The 20,444-nt window shown below is 42.1% G+C and overlaps 1 protein-coding gene across 1 annotated transcript in view; it reads left to right on the top strand.

The window, feature by feature from the left end:
* Tes (testin LIM domain protein) overlaps positions 1 to 20,444 on the top strand; it is a 37,991-nt gene that overhangs the window by 1,348 nt on the left and 16,199 nt on the right. Inside the window, exon 2 of the mRNA XM_032906925.1 lies at positions 18,545 to 18,630. Coding sequence (XP_032762816.1) covers positions 18,545 to 18,630 — 86 coding nt within the window. The remainder of the gene's footprint in view (positions 1 to 18,544; positions 18,631 to 20,444) is intronic.

The raw sequence follows: 20,444 nt of genomic DNA, 5'->3' as shown, positions 1-20,444 counted from the left end.
CCACTCACCCAGCCTGACATTCCAGCCTTGGCAGGACCAAGGGCTTCTCCTCCCATTGGTACCCAACAAGACCATCCTCTGCTACATATACAGCTGGAGCCATGGGTCTGTCCGTGTGTAGTCTCTGGATATTTATTCTTTTAGCACGTTTTTTGGTTACCTGTGCTTGCCACTTAGAAAATATCTGATGTGCAGTCTTCTGTTGATGAACACACACTGAAGTTATTGAGTTTTTTATATAAAAACTATTTTAGGTGTTTGTCCCAAATGGGAGGATGTCTTTGCTTAGTAATGCTGTTTTGAAAACTGCTTTGTAAAAGTGGGATTCCTTGGAGGGGGTAGGGATAAATAAGGAAATCAGAGGCTTGTTAAGATAATGACACTGTTAAGTATGATCTCACTTATATGTTTGTCAAATGCCACAGGATGTAGGATAACAAAAGTGAATTGTAATGTGGAATCCGAACTTGGGACATAGTGATGTGCCAGTGTGTCTCATGAATGGCTGCCTCTGAAACACAGGGTTGATCGTGAGGGGGCAGGCCGGACATGTGAAGACAAAGACCACTGGGGAGCTTCATGCCTCTGCTCAGTTTTGCTGTGAACCCAAAACCAATCTTTTCGAAAGTACACTAAATGAAACAAGACAAACTCTTTGAGACAATAGGTCTTAGAGAAAAGTCCAAAGTTAAGAATTAAGTGGTTTATAAAGGTTAAAACAGGCAGATATCTTTTATGAGCAGTTTTCTGAAGTCTTGTTTATAATGAATAAATCTTTTTAAGTGTGGCATAGCTGTCCTCCTCCGTTACACCTTTCCTTTAAAAGGATATCTTTTCAACCAAGTGCCTTTGCGGTATCTGTAAGCTTACAGCTTTCTATCCCACCTCAGGAAAAAAGATTTCAGAAAGTTAAAGAATATGCGATACAGTTAATAAATCCTTATTTTATGACGTGCCATTTCTGGTGACTCTCAGAAGGTTCTTCTATCAGTAAATGACTAAGAAACTCAAAGAGTGATCTGTTTGACTTCGAGCCATGTCCTTGATTTTTACCTTCCTAAGCTATGTTTTCAGTGAATTGGATAAAAGGTTCCCTAGTACAAAGCAGTTTGAAGGTCCTGGGAGTACATTAAACCATAATATGTATTTAGGAATTGTTTTACTTATAAGTTGCTTTCTAACACACTTAAAGAAATATTTCAAGACTTTCTGACTTCCAAGACTTTCTCCCTGGTTTTCAAATCTAAATAGTTGTCAGGTCTTAAGTACAAAAGGAAAGCCATGATTTGAGTATACAGCTGGAAACAAAGACAGTGTGGAAATGGAGATTTAGATGCATTTAAATCAAAATCAATTTGACTTGTAGCTTGAGGCATTTTCCCCTTCCAAAACCCTTACATTATTGTTGATTTCAGAAGGAATTTTCCCTAGGAAGATGGAAACTATTATTTATTTTCTATTAACATGTCCTATTTAAAAAACAAAAAAAGAATCACAGACGGGAGTCCTTACCTTGCAGTGACCTAGGTGGGTTTTACTATGGTAAAAGTTTGGGTTGATAAAAGGAGAGATTTCTCCGTGAACTTGCCCTTGAGTTGATTAGCAGTTACCATTATCACAGGTACACTGGGATTCATAATTGCTGTTTTTCTGTATTTTGTTTGGTTTGAAGTAAGTGAGCTGTTGCTAGGATGTGGAAGCTAGTTTCTCTACACAGAGTTTTGTTTCAACAATATTTTAGGGAAGAATTTGACTTTTATGTTCATGCCGTATCCTTTGAAGCGCTCAGCTGGACCCCGTCCCTGTATCTTGCATCCATTTTACTTTGTGTAAATAAAAATCTGCATCTGATTGCAGAAATAAACAATGACTGAGAGGTAGAAACAGCCTCATTTTTGTGGTGAATGGGAAATCATGGCCCATCAACAGCTGCTTTCTCTCAGAGCTACTCTCTCTGAGAAAAATCAAACTTTATTCTTCAAAATATACCCGAGACAAAGAGAAAGACTCCAGTGATTTTCATTATACTGCCTAGAATTGCTGCAGGACTTTCATTTTACTGTATTATATTTTAAAATCTATGCTAGCATCTTACATACTTTTCTTGAACTTATTTGTTTCTTTAACCTTTGCTTTAGGAAGAGTTAAGATGCATCTTAAATATGAAGGGCCACTAACAGCAACAAAAGATTCTTCTCTGCCATTCAGATGTGTTTCAAAACCTTTAATTATTACCCCAAAATGGATAGGAAGTCCAGGAGAGTGGCCTTGGAAAAGCTTCAGAACCCCAGAGATTGTTGCACTGTGGATAGAGAACGAGCCTTTTTTTTTTTTTTCTTTTTTTTCCGGGGCTGGGGACCGAACCCAGGACCTTGTGCTTCCTAGGCAAGCGCTCTACCACTGAGCCAAATCCCCAACCCGAATGAGCCTTTTCTTATAGGTAGTCCCTTAATTAAGTGAAAAAAAAAATGGGAGAAGTAGGTGGAAATCTGGGTCCTCAAATCTAGTCAGCATCTCTGCATGAATCCTTTCTTGATGTAGGAAACCGTTGATGCAAAAACTACAACTCTCATCTAAAAGAAAAGAAAAGAAGAAAGAAAGGAAAGGAAAGGAAGGAAGGGTTTATTCTGGAGCCATTTTGAGTGACCTTGGCCCAGAAACACAGATTTAAGTTACCCCACATTCCATGTTCTAATGTGGAAGCAATTTCATGACGTCTTATAATTTTACAGAGCAAACAAAGTCATAACTCAAGGCAAATTTAAAATATGTATGGGTGCAGTCACATCAAGATGGGGAGAACCCAAGACATAAGATGCTATCTGATGACAGTCTTAGCTTTTGAGTTGCTGAGAGATAATGGTCTGTTAAGTTAATAGATTCTAAAAGACTTCAGTCTATTAGGTGACAGATGAGACTCAGATGGGCTGGGAATGGCTGTTCTTAGCTTCTGGGCCTTCATCCTGCCCCTCCCAATCGCTCCATAGTACTAAAATTCCAACCATTCAGTCACTGTGCAAGCAGAGCTTGTTTCCAGGAGATTTGGTTCACAGCACACTGGAAACACATTTTCTTCAAGAATCATTGGCATACATCAGAGGAAAGGGAGGGCTTAGCTTTAGAGGTAGATGCTTGGACTCAGAAACAACAGAAGAAAGGAAAGTGACTCTTAACAAAGGCCCCGTTTCTTGTTTCTTTCCCTGTTGCTGTGGTAAACTAACCCGACAGAAGTAACTTAAGGAGAAAGCCAATAGCTCAAGAGTACAGTGCATCCTGGTGGGGGAGTCACGGTGTTCGGGGCTTGGTGGAACTGGTCATAGCAAATCCATGATAATGGTAAAACAGACAGCCATGAGCACACACTGCTCTTCAGCTCCTCGTTTCCATAGGGAAATGGTGCTGTCTTCCCATCTTAATTAGCCAAATAAAGATGACCATCCATGGGCATGCTCAGTGACCCATCTTCCAGGTGATTTTAGATCTGGTTAAGCTGATGGTGAACACTGATAGTTACAACTATGTGCTCCTTCCTAAATAACACTAAGTAGTGTTCGTATTTCAAGTTGGACACCAAGTCTTAACCATTCCTCAAGGTCTGTCATATTGTAACTAAGGCACCATCTTCTAGAGGATCTCCCATGTTTCTACCTACAAGAAAACTAATTCTAAGCTCCCAATACATGTTTTTTTAACTCTTAAGGTCGTCAATTTGTAGCTGACAGATACATTTATAGCTTCACCTTTTTGCCTAGATATTAAACTTGAGAGATAAATTCATATTTTATGATACTTGATAATTTTGGTTCTTGTTCAAAAGTGTCTTATAGGAGCCATAGTGTCATTTTTGAGGAGGAAGAAACCCCAGTTCAGATTACTTAACCTGAAATTGAAGAGCGTTACTATGATCTTGAACCATAACCCTTAGAATTCATCCTCCTTTTATCATGCCATCTACCTTTGGAGCCTTTTATCACCCAACTTATTCACTGTGTCATGCAAATAAAGTGTGATGCATTCGTACGTCTGTCCTTGATTATTTAAAGAAACTATGTTTGAAGAACGGGTTTCTCTACCAGTAAATTTACCATCTTATCTTTCTGAGTTTCATATGCCTAGTCCACATTTGATGAGTAGCCAGACAGAAGTCTACAAATGTAAAAGGCTCATAAATAGAAATTCCTGGGAGACTTTTACAGGCAAAGAAACTCCAATAGCATCCCTCACAATAGCTCCTAGGATTTTTCCAGCTTCTCAGTTCTGTTGGAAGCAGAAGAGTAATGCTCTCTTGTCCGTATTCAATATGGTCCTGAGCAGTAGTGAGCCTGTGTTGGGCTGTCTGTGTTTGGAGGTCCTGCTGAGCTCTGGAAGTTTTCTACCTTCAGGACTACATACTTGGTAGAAGTTTCCACACTTTGTGGGTAGGAAATGCATTTTCCAATGGCAGATGCTCCAAGTTTCACTGGCATAGTAGACCAGACAGCTAACAGCAGAGAACAAAGGTAAACACAAGACACCCTTATGTTGAGGAAGCTATTATGGTCCATTTCCCTCCTGCTTACAAAAACTTTGGTTTAAAAGGCAGTGGGAAACACCAAAAGGATGGGCTGTCTCTTGAATTTGCTATGGGAATTGCTTGGAGTAGATTTAATATTGGGGGCCGGCACTGTGTGGAAAAGGGTTTTCTTGGCGTTACTCTCCATGTTCTTTCTCTGAGATTTAGAATAGTGCTCGACTCCATGATTGGAATATAAGTTCTTGGTACAAACCAAAGTACACACTGTGCTTAGAAATTAGGAAAAGCCAGTAAACATGCAGTACATGTCTCTGTCTGGAAAGATTAGCTGTGCATCTGACTTTCTCCTTTATTTTTACTAGCATACCTTTCACATCGTAACTGGGTATAATAGATCTGAATCAATCTACTCTTTTTTTTTATTTTATATTATGTTGTCCACCTTGGATCTCAATTTTTATGTTCAGAAACACTGAGTAGGTGAAAGAGATTAATTCTAAGGTTCAAAAGCCCATGGCCCTGTCTATGAAAAGTCGTTGCGACAGTCTGCCAAGTAGAGTACTCCATGACAGTTAATCACGCAGTCCCAAATGTGCGCGTGAACACAGGAAGTGGTATAGTGTATAACTGTTTTATTTATCAGTGAATTCCACAAGGAAACTAGTGACATGGGACAAATGAGCTCACATGGGAAGCGCTACTTTCCTTGGTGTATGGAGAAATGAGAAACCAAAGGTCATGCATTGTTTTAAGCACCATGTCTCAAATAAGATTTGTCTCTTTAAAATTGTTTTTAAAAAATTGTATCTAGGGCTGGTGCAGACTGTAGTACTATAGGACTGAACAAAAAAAGACACGGATCTTAGAGGAATAGAGCAAAAATAAATAAAACTAAATGACAGATGACAGTCATCAGAGCTAGGATTATAACCTCCTCTGTAGCCTTTAAAAGTTAGCAGTGTCCTGGATCCCTAACACAGTGGGGAGTTTGGGTCATGAATTGTGGGCATCATCGATCATCTTGCAAACTTTGGAATTCTTATTTTCTTTAGCTTAAGGATTGGCCACTGGGGCAGAAATGGGTAAAGCAGTTTTCTGTACTGGAATGTGGAAACCCCAGTAGTGAAATGAGGCAGTAGCCATTATACCCTTGCCCTTCTGTAGTAGCCACATTGTCTTCTTGATGACAAATGCCCTATGGGGAGAGTCAGTCTTGGATTCCTGTTTGCTGTGCTCAGAATGTTTTGTTTGGCAACTGCTGCCGTGGCAACTAATAGGATATTTAAAAGTCTATTAGATCATTAATGTTCAAGGCATATAGGAAGCTCTTTTTATAAGATGGAGAAACATTCAGGGAAGTTATATGAATTGTGATTAAGGAAACCTCAAAAAAAAAAAAGACTAATCAAATAAAAAAAACAGGTTGTAAAATAGCCTTTCCAAGATTTTAAAGAAAAACAGTGTCACTGTTCTTGGAGTAAAGCAAGCCCTGTGCTAGAGACTGGAATGTAAAGATTAAGTTTTTCAGAAACCAACTACAGCCTTCGGCTCTCCTGTAAAGCAGCTACCTCTACTTTTTATTTTCTGAGCATCCCATCCACTTAACTTCCTGTTTAAATAATTGCCCAGAGCAATAACGGATACATGAAGTCATAATGCTTCCTGCTTTATTTGGCTCCCAAGGTAAAATCGACACTTTACCATCTTCAGTTTCTCTGACCCCACCCCAGTCTGAGGTTTTGACCGGGTTTGGCCAAGGCTTCTGGGTGGAGAGTGTTTGGTGAGGCTCGCCCCTGGGGGACTGCAGAGATCATGGCTGCTCAGTGACTTAGTGACTCAGTGACAGAAAGGCTGGATGAGACACTTGACTCATCCTCAAACCAGGAGTGATTCAGCTGGTGTTTCTCTTTAAAAACTATAAAAAGGAGTTTCCAGGAGTTTATTGCATAGCTTCTTATCTCAACAGTGGCGGGCTGAGCTCAGAAAACTGGGCTGGGAGCCTCGAATGCTTTGGTGGGGAGTCAGTAATAAGTCAAAACCACAGGAACTTTTCCTTGCTTTGTCTGATGATAAAGTGATATTGTGTTTCCCTGCGAATAAAGCGACATTGTGTTTCTTTGCAAAATGGTCAGGCAGATGTTAAGGTAGACTTTTGGTTTTATATGGATACATCATCATGATAGCCTGACAGAATGAGTCACTGCGGTGGAGGGCGAGTGTTTTTCTTTTGTAAGGTTCTGACCTCTAGTAAAAGTAACTGGGACTCCTCAAAGAGCTATGCTTTGTTTTACATAGAGGATATTTAAAGTGGTTTACATTTGAGATGATAGACTCTAAACTGGGTTTTCATCCACATCACTTGTTGAGTTTATGTAGTCTGGAATACTAGGGCGTAAGTATTGGGAAGGAAGACAAAAAGGGGCCGGAATGAGGGGGAAGCAAGACAAACATGTAAATTTACTACAGTGCAGGCTAGGCTGGAATGAACGTAATAATATTATTTCTTTGATCTGGTAAGGAACAACATTTTAAGAAAGATCTGTCATGGGCTGACTTTCTAAAAACAACAAAACTGAGTTACTAAAATCAAAACACAGTAAGCTGTTGGGTTTTTTTTTTTTTTTTGGTTGTTTTTTTTGTTTTTTTTTTTGTTTTTTGTTTAACATTGTTAAAGGCTGTCTAACCTCGATAGGAGAAATTGGCCTAGTCCTACTGCAACTGGATAGACCAAGGCCGATTGGTCCGTGGGAGGCCTTCCCTGCTCTGGAGGAGAAACTTCTCCCTTTCTCCTCCAGAGAAGGGGATGGGGGAAGAGGGGGTGACAGAGAGAGGTGGGAGGGCAGCTGCGGCCAGGATGCAAAATAAATTAATTAATGGGGAAAAGTTGTTAAAGGCAAAGATAGAAGATTGTTTAAGTCCTTAATGGCTCCTGTAGTGGGTGTCAGAGTGGACTGGTGAGTCATGGCCTGCCACCTGCCAGTTTGAAGAGCCCTGCGACAATGGAAATGTGGACAACGGTGACTGAGTCCCAGGACAAAGTACCTAACTTCCACTGGGTAGACTGGGAGTAGTCCATCGAGGAAACAAGTCCTATACAACAAACAAACTTTCATTAGGCAAAGAAAGCATTTCACAGGCAGACGAAGTAGCATGAAGCCAAGGTGCTGGGTGGGAAAAGTCAGTAAGTGCGCTCTTGCTCGCTCGGAGTTCACAGTTTAACAGCTTCTAGTGGACCCTTCGAAAGTCAGGTGGAGAGCACGGAAGGCGCAGCAGTTGTAGTTTTCCCAGGCTCAGGTTTTAGTTGAGGTGTATGAGGCGGAGCTGCAGCACCCTAGCCCTCTGCTGCGGGTCTCTTTGCTCTAACATCGATTCAGATTTGATACATAGTTTCCATCTGCTGATAAAAGAAAAAGGCCACTCCACGTTGGTCTTGGCTGGACTTGGCTTCATTATATCTCCAACCAACTAAGGGTTCCTCTGCTCTTCAAAGACGAATAAGCAAACTAAGACTTAGACTTCAGCAGCTCTGAGTCAAGCTACAACCTTAACCTTCAGTGCGAGAGTTTTGCTGGGGAGGTCAAGCAATGCCAGAGAGCAAACAGTTAGCAAACCAAGGAACACACCAGCTCCTTGACAGCCAGAGTAGTAACTTTCGGTGGCTTTCTAGAACTTCCCCAGCAGCTAAGACCTGTAGCCTCTCTATAGTTTGGCTTTTTACAACCATTTGTTTTTGTAGACAACGCTCTCTGCAGCTCTTAGGCTAAGTTCTGTTCAGTCTTTGTCCCCTGCTTGTTGGGGACAAGATCTTGAGCAGATCTCAAATTCTTGCATATGCCAGGGGCCAAAAGCTTGTCCAGTTGTCAATGTTGTGCATTCTACCTGTAGTGGAGACCACGAGTGGACTACCAAACACTCTTAATGAGGTTTTATCGAGGTCTGCGCTGCGGCATCAGTGGGTAACATCAAGGGTTTTCCTGCATCCTTCATGGACACTGCAAGGGCGAGCAAATCCCGCACTGTCATGGGTGGGCTAGTTGCTTCTCCTCCTTCTCTGGAAGGTGCCCCAGTGTTCTGAGCAGGGTCATCTGAAGCTTTCACAACAGAATCAAAGATTCCTGAAGTGAAGGTGCAGTTGGAGAAGCAGACATGACAGTTGCAATACTCCATGTAATTGGAACAACATGTATCTTTGCCTTTGATGGATTTGATTTCTCTGGTCCATTAGCTCAATCTTCAGGAGACGCCATGAGGGTGTGTGCCCATAGATGTGTCTAGGGTTTTTGTTTTTTATTTTGGTTTTTGAGTCAAGGTCTCACGCTACTAGGCTAAAACTCACTACACACCACAGGCTGGTCTTGAATTCAGGGCAGTTCATCTTCAGCCTTCTGAGTTCTAGGATTTCACATATGAACCACTTTGCTTCATAGTTTTAGGATAGGGTCTTTTATCACCCGTGCTGGCCTTGAATTTTCTATGTAACCCATGATGCCCCTAACACCTGTGATGCTCTTGCCACTACCTTCCATCTATCAGAATCACAGATGTCCTCCACTGCGCTATGTCTCGCTTTTAAAACAGTTACGTATTGTTATGGCATTAATTCGAGGAGCTGCCCGTGGGGCTGAATGGAAGTTGAGTAGCTGAGGGGGTCGTCCAGACCTGGTTCGGCTGCCATTGTCTTTGCACTGTGTAGCCCTGGAGGACTCATGGAGAATCAGTCAGCTCACTCACAGCGTAGGCAGGCTGTGGAACAACAGAAAGCACAGAGCTGCCTACCTCCCTAGGTGGCCTCCACCTCTCTTCCACCTAGGTTACTAGTAGTTTCCATACCCAGCATCACTGAGACCAGAGGTGTGAAAATAGTCTGACAGCTGCCAGTCAGGTTCCCATTCAGCAACTGATGTGCCTCAGCCCAACATCCTTACTTATAATGAGGAAGAGCATCAGGGCACACCTTTAACAAAGATCTTACACCAAGTTAAATGTTCTTTTCAGTGAGCTTTATCTAACAATCCCTTAACTTCGGGCTAAATCAACTTAAAGGGGGTTGGCACCTTCTGATCTGCCTACCTTAGATCAACCAGTACTTGTAGCAAAAGGCTGGAACAATAAAGGGCAAGCAAGAACACCATTAAACCTTCCTTATTCGAAGGCAGCTGCGTATCCCAGCCCTAAATGAAGGGAGAAGGAAGTCCAGGCAAGCGACGGTAGGTGATGGCAGTGATGTATCTTGAAATGGCATTCTAATGTGTACAGTAGTGGGACTGGTGAATATGGACTTGAAGGTTCATTTCTGAAAATGTCTCCTTTGTGCACTGCAATAGCATCCCATGCGAGTACTGACCACGGCTCTTTCAGACGGTCTTTGGGCCTTCGAAAAGGCTTCGAACTTCGCAGTGTGCCTTGCTTGATTTTCAGAGGTCCTGTTTTTAATTCAGCCACTGTTCTGCTAGCTTTGAGACATAGATCTTTCTAAATTCCTCTCAGCCAGACCATGTCTCTTCCACGTTGTGGGAAGAAATGTAGAACTTATTTCTGTGGAAAATGCCAAAGGGCATGAGATTTCTTGAAGGTAGGCTACAAAGTGCGACCTTTTAAATATTGTAACAGATTCAAAGTTTGTTATAGAAGTGTTTGGGCCACAGTGCAAGTGTTAAAATGTCAGTGCTAATAGGATGCAAATATCCAAAGAGGAATAGGCCCAGGGTAAGGGAAGGGGAGACAAGACCTATTTACCCCAACTCCACATTCTTAAGATGCCATACCCAAGGCAGTGGAATTGTTGTTTAATGTGACTTCTGAGAACCAGATGAATTCAGTTAGAGGACACTCACCGCTGCCTTCCACACTCTTGTGTAGCACAGGGGTTTAAAGGAAGCAAAGCAGAGCTTGGTGTTTGCACACGCGCGTTTAAATCCCAGCTTTGATACTTGCTTGTTTTTTGGACAGTTTTCTTTTTTTTTTTAATTTTGTCCTATTTCTTTGGTTTTGATAAACTAGTCTGAGACACTGACCATGCTCTGTAATTGTTAATTTTTTTTTTATTCTCTGTTAAGGATGCTTGAGTGTCTCTTCGCACTAATAAGTAAATGTCCAGAGACCCAGAATTGTATCAGGGGTCTTAGTGTATCCTGGTGATCTCGGTGCTCGCTCCCTCTAGGGAATTGAGACTGACATTTTGACACACTTGGTCTGGAGTGTCCACATAGAAAACAAACAACTGTCATCACCACCGCCATCATCACAGGTGAGCATGCAGGGAAGAGAGCCGTGCAGAGATGATCACACCATTCACCAAGCACCCAATGGGACCGTCAACAAATTTGCCATGACATACTTCAGCAATTTATTCCTAGCTGGGGCTCTGCGGAGCACAAAGAAACACTTCTCACAGCTCAGTAACCTGGGATATGTTCCATTTCTGGAATTAATTATTTTCCTCTTTCAAAGCTGATTGGACAGAGTCAAGGATGGGGGATTGGTATGTCTCTACTGGTTAATCGAGAGAATTCCATGGCTCTCTGCAGTCTTTCCCTTTAAAAATGCCATCCGCCTTCCTCCCCTTTCCGGCTGTTGTTTCTTCCTTGGCCCAGTATGAGGTATTGAATGGGCCAGTGTCAGCTCCAGGCTGGGCCTTCAACAGACCTTGCTTGTCTCGCCCTGCTTCCTTGGGGCTCTCTGATCCTATTTTGGGAAGTAGCCAGGCCAGCCTGGAAGAAAATGAGAGGCCACAGAAACAGATGAGAGATCTCAGCAGGAGCTCCCCTGAACCTTTTGCCCTCAAGTGAACAGAAGCATGGCTGGCAGCTGGCCTAGCCAGCTGACCCCAGCTCACACCATTGTTGAAGCATGAACAGAGCAAACAGAAAGGACAGAATAAACAACTGTCTTTACCGGTGAACTTGTAGGATTTAGGCACCAAATCATGGCTGGGATGGAGTCTTATCTCCCTCCTGTAGTGAGAAGTACAGAAGGAGTCATGGCGGTAACTTTCTTCAACCTTGAATTACTTATATAGTCTAATATTCTGTGAAGAGGGGAGAGTCAAATCGAGTGGGCCATAGCTTCTGTGACATCATTCTGGACTTGGGAATGGCCCGCTCTAATCATTTAACTTTAGTTTCTTTGCTTGTTCCGCCAAGGTAAAGGGAGATTGAATTAGCATGCAACCGAAATCTGATAGTAGCTCTAAGTAGAAAGTATATGCATGCTTGGCAAATGACCTGATGTTCCTGAACCATTAAGCAAATGTAAATGCTGGCTGTGTGTCTTCTTTAATGGGGAACTTCTCCTGCAATAGGAACTCTGTAAATTAAGAACACAGTGGACTAAACCCTTCTCTCATTCTTTTTCAACTCACGCTTGACTCCCACACCACCACTGAGCCATGTCTCTAAGCACTCTGCCAACCCAGCAAAAGTTAGATAACAGTTCTAAGTCAGTTAAAGCACACCATGTAAATGCATTCGATTTTCATTTGGTTTGTTGTCCAGAGCAAGGGATGATGTGGAAAGTCTGGGTATTAGTAAATTTGCAAAAACGTGACCCTGCTGCAGTACTCTCTACTCCTAGGATCTGAATTCCCTGACTGCCATGGGAACTGAGTTTTATTCTCCATGACTCCCCCCACCCCCAAACCCCACTTTCCCTGTGCTTTCTCCTTTGGGCCTCACTCCCAGGTCATCTTGGATTTCCCTGTTTCCTTCTCAGCTTCCTCTACAGCTGTCTCAGTCATTACCTCAAGCCTTTCCTTTTTCTGTTTGGTGAAAACATGCCTGTACTTTCCTGGTTCCTATATACACGCCAATTAGACAGGTGGAGAGCAAGGGTCAGTCAACCACTGTGCAGGAACCTTCCCCTGCTCTCACTGACACAGTATAATGGGGCACTCCTGAAGAAATTATGCTCCGGACTTGGCAGATGTCAAGAACGATGGCACCATCCAAATCCTGGGGCACAGAGTCTTCATAAAGCTTCTCAGTGTACTGAGCGGCCCCTCTTTGTAGCCGTGGTGGAGGAAGTGACTGACATAAAACCAAATTAGGAGTGTTGGCGGCCATCCTCAGTCTTTTCAGGCTCTCCCACGCATACCTTTTGGTCTCAGGTTCCCATTTATAGCTAATAAAGAGGGTTTTTTAGGGCATGTTGCCTAAGTGCATGTCACTGCAGAGCCCTTCCGTGGAGCCAGTCTAAACTAAGAAGTGATTTCAGCAACAATCATGTCCCTTTGGCTTTTGAGTGCTGGACTAGTACACACACACACACACACACACACACAGACACACACACACACACACACACGTGTGTGTGTTGCTATATATATATATACACATATACATACATATATATGTGTGTGTTATATAAATAAATATATAATATAAATATAAATAAGAATGATTGGCCACAAGTTCTCCCCAATTTTAGTCATATAGTAACATCCTCAAAGTACGGAGGTCCTGTGGCTATTTCTTCATTCTTGATCCCAGTTCCAGGTGGATTTCTGTAAGAAAGCTTATATAGACGCTTATACAAAACCATTCAATAAAGACCCTACTGTGTTATAGACTTGTAGAGATAGTCTGATAAATTTATCTCTGGAAATTTTCTATTAATCGAGCCTGGCATTGTATTTTTAAAACTGGTTTATAACTGTGCATGTGCATGTATGTACAATTGGGTATCCTCATCTATTTCTTGAGAAAGAGAATGGGGTTTGGGAATTTTTTTAAAAAAAAGTCATTCTCTGTCCTGAGTTTGGGAAGACTCTTCCTGGTCCTACAGAGTGAACAGCCAACATATTGAGAAGAAAATCATTTACAGGGAAGGAGCAAAGTTCTGTTTTAGTGTGGCATGTGAGTAAAGAGGTTTGATAGAAAACAAAAACATAAAAAAATGAAAGCAAGGTGGCAGGAATCGCTGCTTGTACCCATATTTATAGCACACCTCCTGCATCACAAATCATTTTGTTATTTCGATGGAACTAACAAGCAGGTTGATTCATGGGAAACCCTTAGAACCATGTCTGGCAGTACGAATGCTTGCTGCTCTTCCCGCTACAATCCCTTGCGGGCCCATTCCTGTGAAAATGGTGGAAGTTTTAGGGGGCAGGGTACTTTATTAAAGGTCGCGCGATTAAAGCAGTTAAATAAGTAAATCCCTGTAGCGCTGCTAGAATTTCAGCCTCACGGTCAGCAGCTCACAGTCACTGTCACAGTGCAGTTGAGCACTAAATAATGAGATTTCTAGCCAGACCCGTGGGAAGGGGGGGGGATCAGGGAATGAAAGGAGGTTATCAAAAGTATTAAAGATTAGGATTGAGCCTATAGATTGGGCAGAGAGAGATTTGGACAGATGGGGAATAGGAATAGAGACCCAGGCAAGGACAAAAAGCTCTTGGGGAACACAGTTACAGGAGGAGAAAGGGAACAAATGAGGCAGTGGCAGGTTTTAAGTATCTTCTCTGACATTGGAGAAAAAGCGGACTTCATTATCTCACTAAAAACATCGGACACAAGGAGGGTTGCACTGCTATAGGATGAATTAATTTTTGAAACAGCAAGGTGACATAGAGAGGGAGCCATCAGTTAGAATGTGTTGCTATGTTACCACGAGGAGAGATTGTGCAAAGACACTGGGTGTGGAAGAGCGAGCAACCTGGTATGTTTAGAGCTTGGCACACAGTAAGCAAGCTACCACACAAATGGAGGAGACTTCAGGCTCTCAGTGAGGTGACGAGGCAACTAGGCACAACTGTCTCCTTAGTCCCCCTCTCATGTATTTTGACGAGTGAGAAAGGAGATTTCGATATTCTGAAAAGGCAAATCTAGAGGTTTCATTAGTGGCAATTATCACAAGTCCTAATAACAGTTAGATTTTTTTGTTTCCTCACCTGATAAATTTGGCAATGTATATAAAAGTTAAAGGGTCTCTCTCTTCCTGTTTTAGGTCAGTGTTTGACTTAGCTTACCCCTCTCCGTTTTGGGGGAAGCGTATGTATCTTGGTAGAGATTGGGAAACAGGCAGTGATCCAAACAATTGCAACACTTTAAGACCTTGTGTCAGAGATGGGTCAAGATTTATTGATTTGGAAGGGAGCAGGGCTCTACAGAAACTACTCAGATTCTACAAGATCCAGTCGCTGAGAAACATTGTTTAGAAATGTTATTCATTTGTCCATGACTACAATATAAATATATATACATACATATTTTATATATCTCTGTATACACTTCAATACACTTGCATGTATATGTGCCTATGTATCCAATATGTGTGTAAATATATGCACATACAGGAAAGAATATAGCATATTTCATATCTCTTATCCTGGGAAGCTTCATTCCATGGTGATTAACGGTCTGAGTAACACTTGCTTATTTAGTAACTGCATACAAGTCTTGCTCCACAGGGAAATTTGGTTATAAGGCAGCAAGACTCACATGATCTCATCCTGAACACTGTATAATATCTTCCAGATCCAAATTGTCTCCAGATTAACCCAGCCCATGTTTGAAATACCAGATGTTTTATACCCCTTCCTTCCCTCCCCCCACTTTTCTCTTTCAAGTATATAACTTGCAATCTCTGCTCTGGATCAAGAGGGTCACCTGAAATGTCGCCAACATATCTGGTTTCTTGACATTATGATTATGGAGAAATTGATGCCACTTCCATTTCTAACTCTAAAATAAACGGAGAGAAGCAGGGGATTGGGGATTCGGGTCATGGAAATGTAGGCTAAGTGTCAGGAGCCTATAGTTATGGTTATTTAATATGCCTTGTTTGTGAGTAGTATTTTAAGATGACTATTGCAGAAGGACTTTTATTCTTTCAGGGGACCTTGATAGGTAGTCTCAAGGCCCAACTCTGATTTCTCCGAATATAGTCAATCCAGAGGAACTGTTGTTTTTTTGGACAATAAAGGAGAAAAAATTTAATCTGTCACATCCTTCTATTGACACTGGCCGGAATGTGTTGCTAAAATTATATAAAGTAGACAGCTTCAGAGCTTGTGTACTTATGAAAACCATGTGTTTTTAAGGCACCAATGCTGATTCTGCAGGGAATGTGACCACACAGTGCTGGTGAGACAAAGACACACTACAGGACTGGGCCGTGTCACTCCCAGGTGGACTTGCTTGTGTCCCACACGTCCTTTACAGACGGAGGTGACGGTGGCTCGCATGAGCTGATCGTACACTGCCTTTCTCAGATGATCATTTCATGCTTAGCCATTTAGCTTGGGCAGGTTGCTAAGTGGCTAACTGAAGATAAATCGTTACCCAACATACGATCTGCAGTCGTAATTTTAGAATTTCAAAAAAGTTGGAGTCAGTCCGATTCGTATCTTTTCCTTATCTAGACGAAACTCAGAGGAGAAAAATGACTTCAAAAACCATTGAATGTAGCTGGTGATAATGTGAGGCGAGACCACAGTTTTCTGGACGCTTCTTCAATAGTCTTCCTTCATTTTCACAGTTCTCTGTTTTGTTCTTTCTCTAATATTGGTAACTATGCAATTCTCATCATTTTCTTACATCACTATTACACATAAACAGACAAACCGTAGTGTTCATGAGTCCAAGGATCTGGATTTCATTGTCTAAACAGCCACGTTGCCTTAGCTGACAAAGACCTAACATCCAGGCCTTCCTTGTCAGTCCCTCTTCCACCCCATCCTACATAGCCCAGAAGCCATGCTGCTTATCACTGTCTACCACCATCTCTGTTAGTCCTCAAGAGTTCTCAAGCACAGAGAGCTGGGCAGAAGCTAGACTGTAAGACCTGGGTGTCCAAACATAAGAATCATATCTTTTATTAAAAAGAGGACCATGCCCAATTGGGGTAGTCTGTGCTGAGGGCAAAGAAAGGGAAGATGTGTGGTGAGGATTCTGGGTCCTATATATTTCAGAGAATTCTGAACATGGAATTACACTGAAGAGAGAAATTGCTGGAACTATTAGAACAAATAGAGCTCATGAACTGAAATTCAAAAGAGTTGGGGCAGCCCAGATCCTCTAGCAATGTGCTTTAAAAGATATAGAATGAATGGACTTTCGACAGCTCAGTGGTTGATGGTTCTGGTTCTACAGAGTAGAGTAGTACATTTTCCTTCTTCCAACTTGTGAGTGGGAGGCTGACACTCCCAGAAGCCTCAGGGAAGAACAAATCAGAAGAAAGTTGATTTACAGTTAGAGAGCTACGTCCTCTCCAGAAGATGTAATTGTATCAAGTTTTACAATTGCGTTCCAGATTATAACTCAGTCTGGAAGTAGACACATCTACTGAACAAGGAATGAGAGCGGGGATCACAAATCCCTTTTCCTTTTGTTTGTCATAATTGAGGTTGAAAATTCCTATCCAGTCATGTAGCATAAGATAAGACATCTTTAGTTGGGTGTCAGTGAGGCTTAAGTTTTATAGATATGTAAAATCATTTCTGTCATAGGCAAATTAGTTCACTGCCAGCCTGGAATTGTGTCTCACGGCTTTGGTTGATAGCAATGATTCTGAAAACTAGGTGTCTTTTTTGGGGTTTGTTTTTAATTAGGACTTTGTTTCTTTTGGGTCACAGGACATAGTGTATACTGTTGTGGCCTATCTCTACCCTAATTTACTTAACTCCTGTGTCAGGGACATTCCTGCTGCCTTCTCTAAGTCTGAGCACTCAGAGAAGATGAAAGTGCGTGTATTTGGAAAACAAAAAGTTGGTTCTAGAGAAGCCCAGATTCGTGAGCACACACATCTCGGTGTTCACATGAGGCCAGAGATCTCTTGTTCAGCCTGTCTTGTGTCGGTGACCATATTGTTGAGAGTTCATGCATGCAGCTTTCCTGTCACATGTAGAAGGTACTATCTAGCAGCAGGCATCTGGCTTTTACAATCCCACCCCTGCCATGTTCCCTGAGCCTATTGTAGGTGCACCATGGGGCTTGGGTACGCCATAGCCAGGTGCTCTCTGCATTTCGACCAGTTGTAGACTCCGATAATAGTTTCCACCTACTGCAGAGAGACACTTCTTGGATGAGGGGTGAGAGATACTCTTGTCTTTGGGTATAAGAATGCATATAAGAACATGTATTTAGACTACAGTCTACTGGTTTAGGAATGTGGCTGTAGGCTCTCCTTTAGTGTCCAAGACCTCTCAGCTGTCGATAACTGCTTGGTGTTCAATACCAGGCTTAAATCTCTATTCACGGGGTGGGTCTTAAGTCCAAGTGGACCACTGTTGGTTACCCCTCAAACAAAAGTACCACTAAAGCGCCATCTTGGATATCTTGCCGGGGTAGTCAGTATAAAATCTAGATTTACAGCTGGATAAGCCTGCCGATGGCTTTTCTCCTTGTCAGTCCTCATAACACCTTTGGGTGCCAGGAGAGAGCTAGTCCTCAGGGAGGAGGCTTCCAGCTAAGTTCCAGAACGTACTGAGATTTCCATCCTGAGCAAATTCTGAAAGCTTTTGGGGTTTCAATGAAATCATCTATAAAGAACAGAGGGAAATCGTGCCTGCTTCCCAGGTGTTTTGTGAGGTTTTGTAAGATTTAAGTGGTAAGTATGATAGGATACCTTTTCTGGTATTCAACAAATATGTGTAGCTGCTGTGGTTGTACTTTCATAATATAAATAACCCTTTAATCATAATTCCTAAACTCATTCATACATTTGTTCGCTTTTCAGTCTCCGCCCTCTGTGTCCTCCCTGAACTTATAATCAGGGCACAGAAGGGGCAAAGCCATGAGTTCATGAGTTTTGTGACTTTAAGTATTTGTGGTCTTCTATAAAGTTGTGTTTTGCTTCTCTTCCTTTCATGAATAAAAACAATGAGAATAGAAAGAACGCTACATACGTACTCACGGCTTCCACTTACATACCCGGTGTCAGACTTAGCTAAACAGTGTGAAGCTCATAAAATATTTGTTTGAGAGTTCCATCAACAAGAGCGTTAAGTGGAATTAAAAGTGTGATTTATTGAATTTTTAAAAATGTAAAAAATGTATAATAATAGATCCCGTTTTGTTCCTCCCTTAACAGATGGGCTTAGGTCACGAGCAAGGATTTGGAGCCCCCTGTCTAAAATGCAAAGAGAACTGTGAAGGGTTTGAACTACACTTCTGGAGGTGAGCTCTCGAAACCATAGTATTATTAGTCTTTTCCCTCTCGGACAGTGTTCTCGTCCTCTGACGAGTTCGTGGGCACAGCTCCTTAGCTGCTGGGTTAATGAGAAATGAACTGTTCCATGTTCACGTCGTGGGGTGGGTTTGCTGATAACTGTATGCAAAGTTGGTTGACTTCTTTGCTAAAAGAGGAAACCAGCTCTTTCAAAGACCATAAAGGTTCTTCCACATGCCTGCCGGAAGTTAGGGTCAGCATAGTGTTGTCAAAATCTAAAAAAGTGAAAGTCAGTTATCCAGAGGATGATGGTTCCCCTGTGGCAATAAGCTTTCCTTTTCAGTACTGAGGAACGGCCCTCAGCCTCATGTATGTATGCAAAGCAAGCATTCGTCCTCTGAGCTGTATGTAGTTCCAGTTCACACTGAACTCCAGTGAACTCCTACTTCCACGTTTCAGATCACAACAGAAACCAAAATAAAAAGGCTTCAACAACCATTATGTCTGTGTACAGCGTAAGCTAAAGGGAGATAGAACAAAATCTCCTTTACAAGCTCGAATGTTTAATAAGCTCTAGATAAGAGACATAAATGCCTTAAAGGGATAGAAATAGAAATCCCTGTTTGCACAAGTAACAGACCAGTTCCTTATTTTTTTTTCAAAGAGCTTAGAATTTTCCATGGAGTTGGTATATTCCAAACTTAAGTAGCTTCCTTGCCTGTAGGGTATACAACGATAATATCATTGAACACAGAGTATTTTCTCAGGATTAGAATGAGGTCATCTACCAGTACAACTGAAGGGCCAGAATCACAGATGCTCAAACCTCACCATTAACCTCGTGCCGGCTTGCTCTCTGTCCACTTCTTCAGACTTTCTATAGTGTCTATCTAATACATGGTGACTTATGTGACTCTTGGTATGCTGTGTTGTTTGGGGAAGATGTGTGTTTGTTTTACATTCTCTGTTTATTGAATGCATGGATGAGGAAGACACCAACCAGGGTGACCACCTCTTCCCTTCACCACCTTTCCTTTCTCTACCAGATGATGGTTCAGAGGGACACACCGCCCCCTGCTGGGCATGGTGTTTTCAAGCTGAAAATAACCCTTTCAGCTATGTCATTTCCCAAACTGCTCATGAGGCTTTGAAAGCTCATTCTTGAGAGAGATTGCTTTTTCTGTAGACCAGGTTAGTTTAGAGTGACTTGTTGGTCTGCAGATTCTTCTGCTGTAATCTGAGGTTTTTAAATTGTCGAAAGGTTGGCCAGATAACCTCCAGAGCATGAAAACCCTTCTTAGATTTATCAAACAGAGTGCTTTGGTAAACTGGCCATAGTCTTAGGGTCCAAGAATCATAAATACTAGAGGTTGGCCCCCAAGATAGCCTGGAGTTTGTATGGTCTTTCCATATGATATTTCTTAGAAATGTTGTGATCCTCCTGGCAGGGGTCCAAACACACATCTTCAGTACAATTTCTTGTCATTCTCCAGCGTCCATAACTGCAAGACCAGAGGCAGGTGCCTTGGACCTCTGGGTACAGCTAGTTTTCAGTATTTCTAAAAATACATTTATCTATTCATTTTTATCTTATGGGTATGTATATTTTACCTGCATGCTTGCCTGCATACCACACATGTTGCTGGTGCCCTCAGAAGTCAGAAGAGGGGCGTAGGGTCCTGTGGAACTGAGGTTGCAGGCAATCGTTAACATCCATGTGGATGGCAGGAACTGACCCTTCCACCCTTTGGAAGAGCAGCAGCTGTGCTTAACCACGGAACCATCTCTCTAGCCCCCTTTTGGAACGGTCATAGAAACGAAT

The sequence above is a fragment of the Rattus rattus genome, chromosome 6 (assembly GCF_011064425.1).
Source record: "Rattus rattus isolate New Zealand chromosome 6, Rrattus_CSIRO_v1, whole genome shotgun sequence".
Lineage (NCBI taxonomy): Eukaryota > Metazoa > Chordata > Mammalia > Rodentia > Muridae > Rattus > Rattus rattus.
This window is presented reverse-complemented; position numbering and strand designations above follow the sequence as displayed.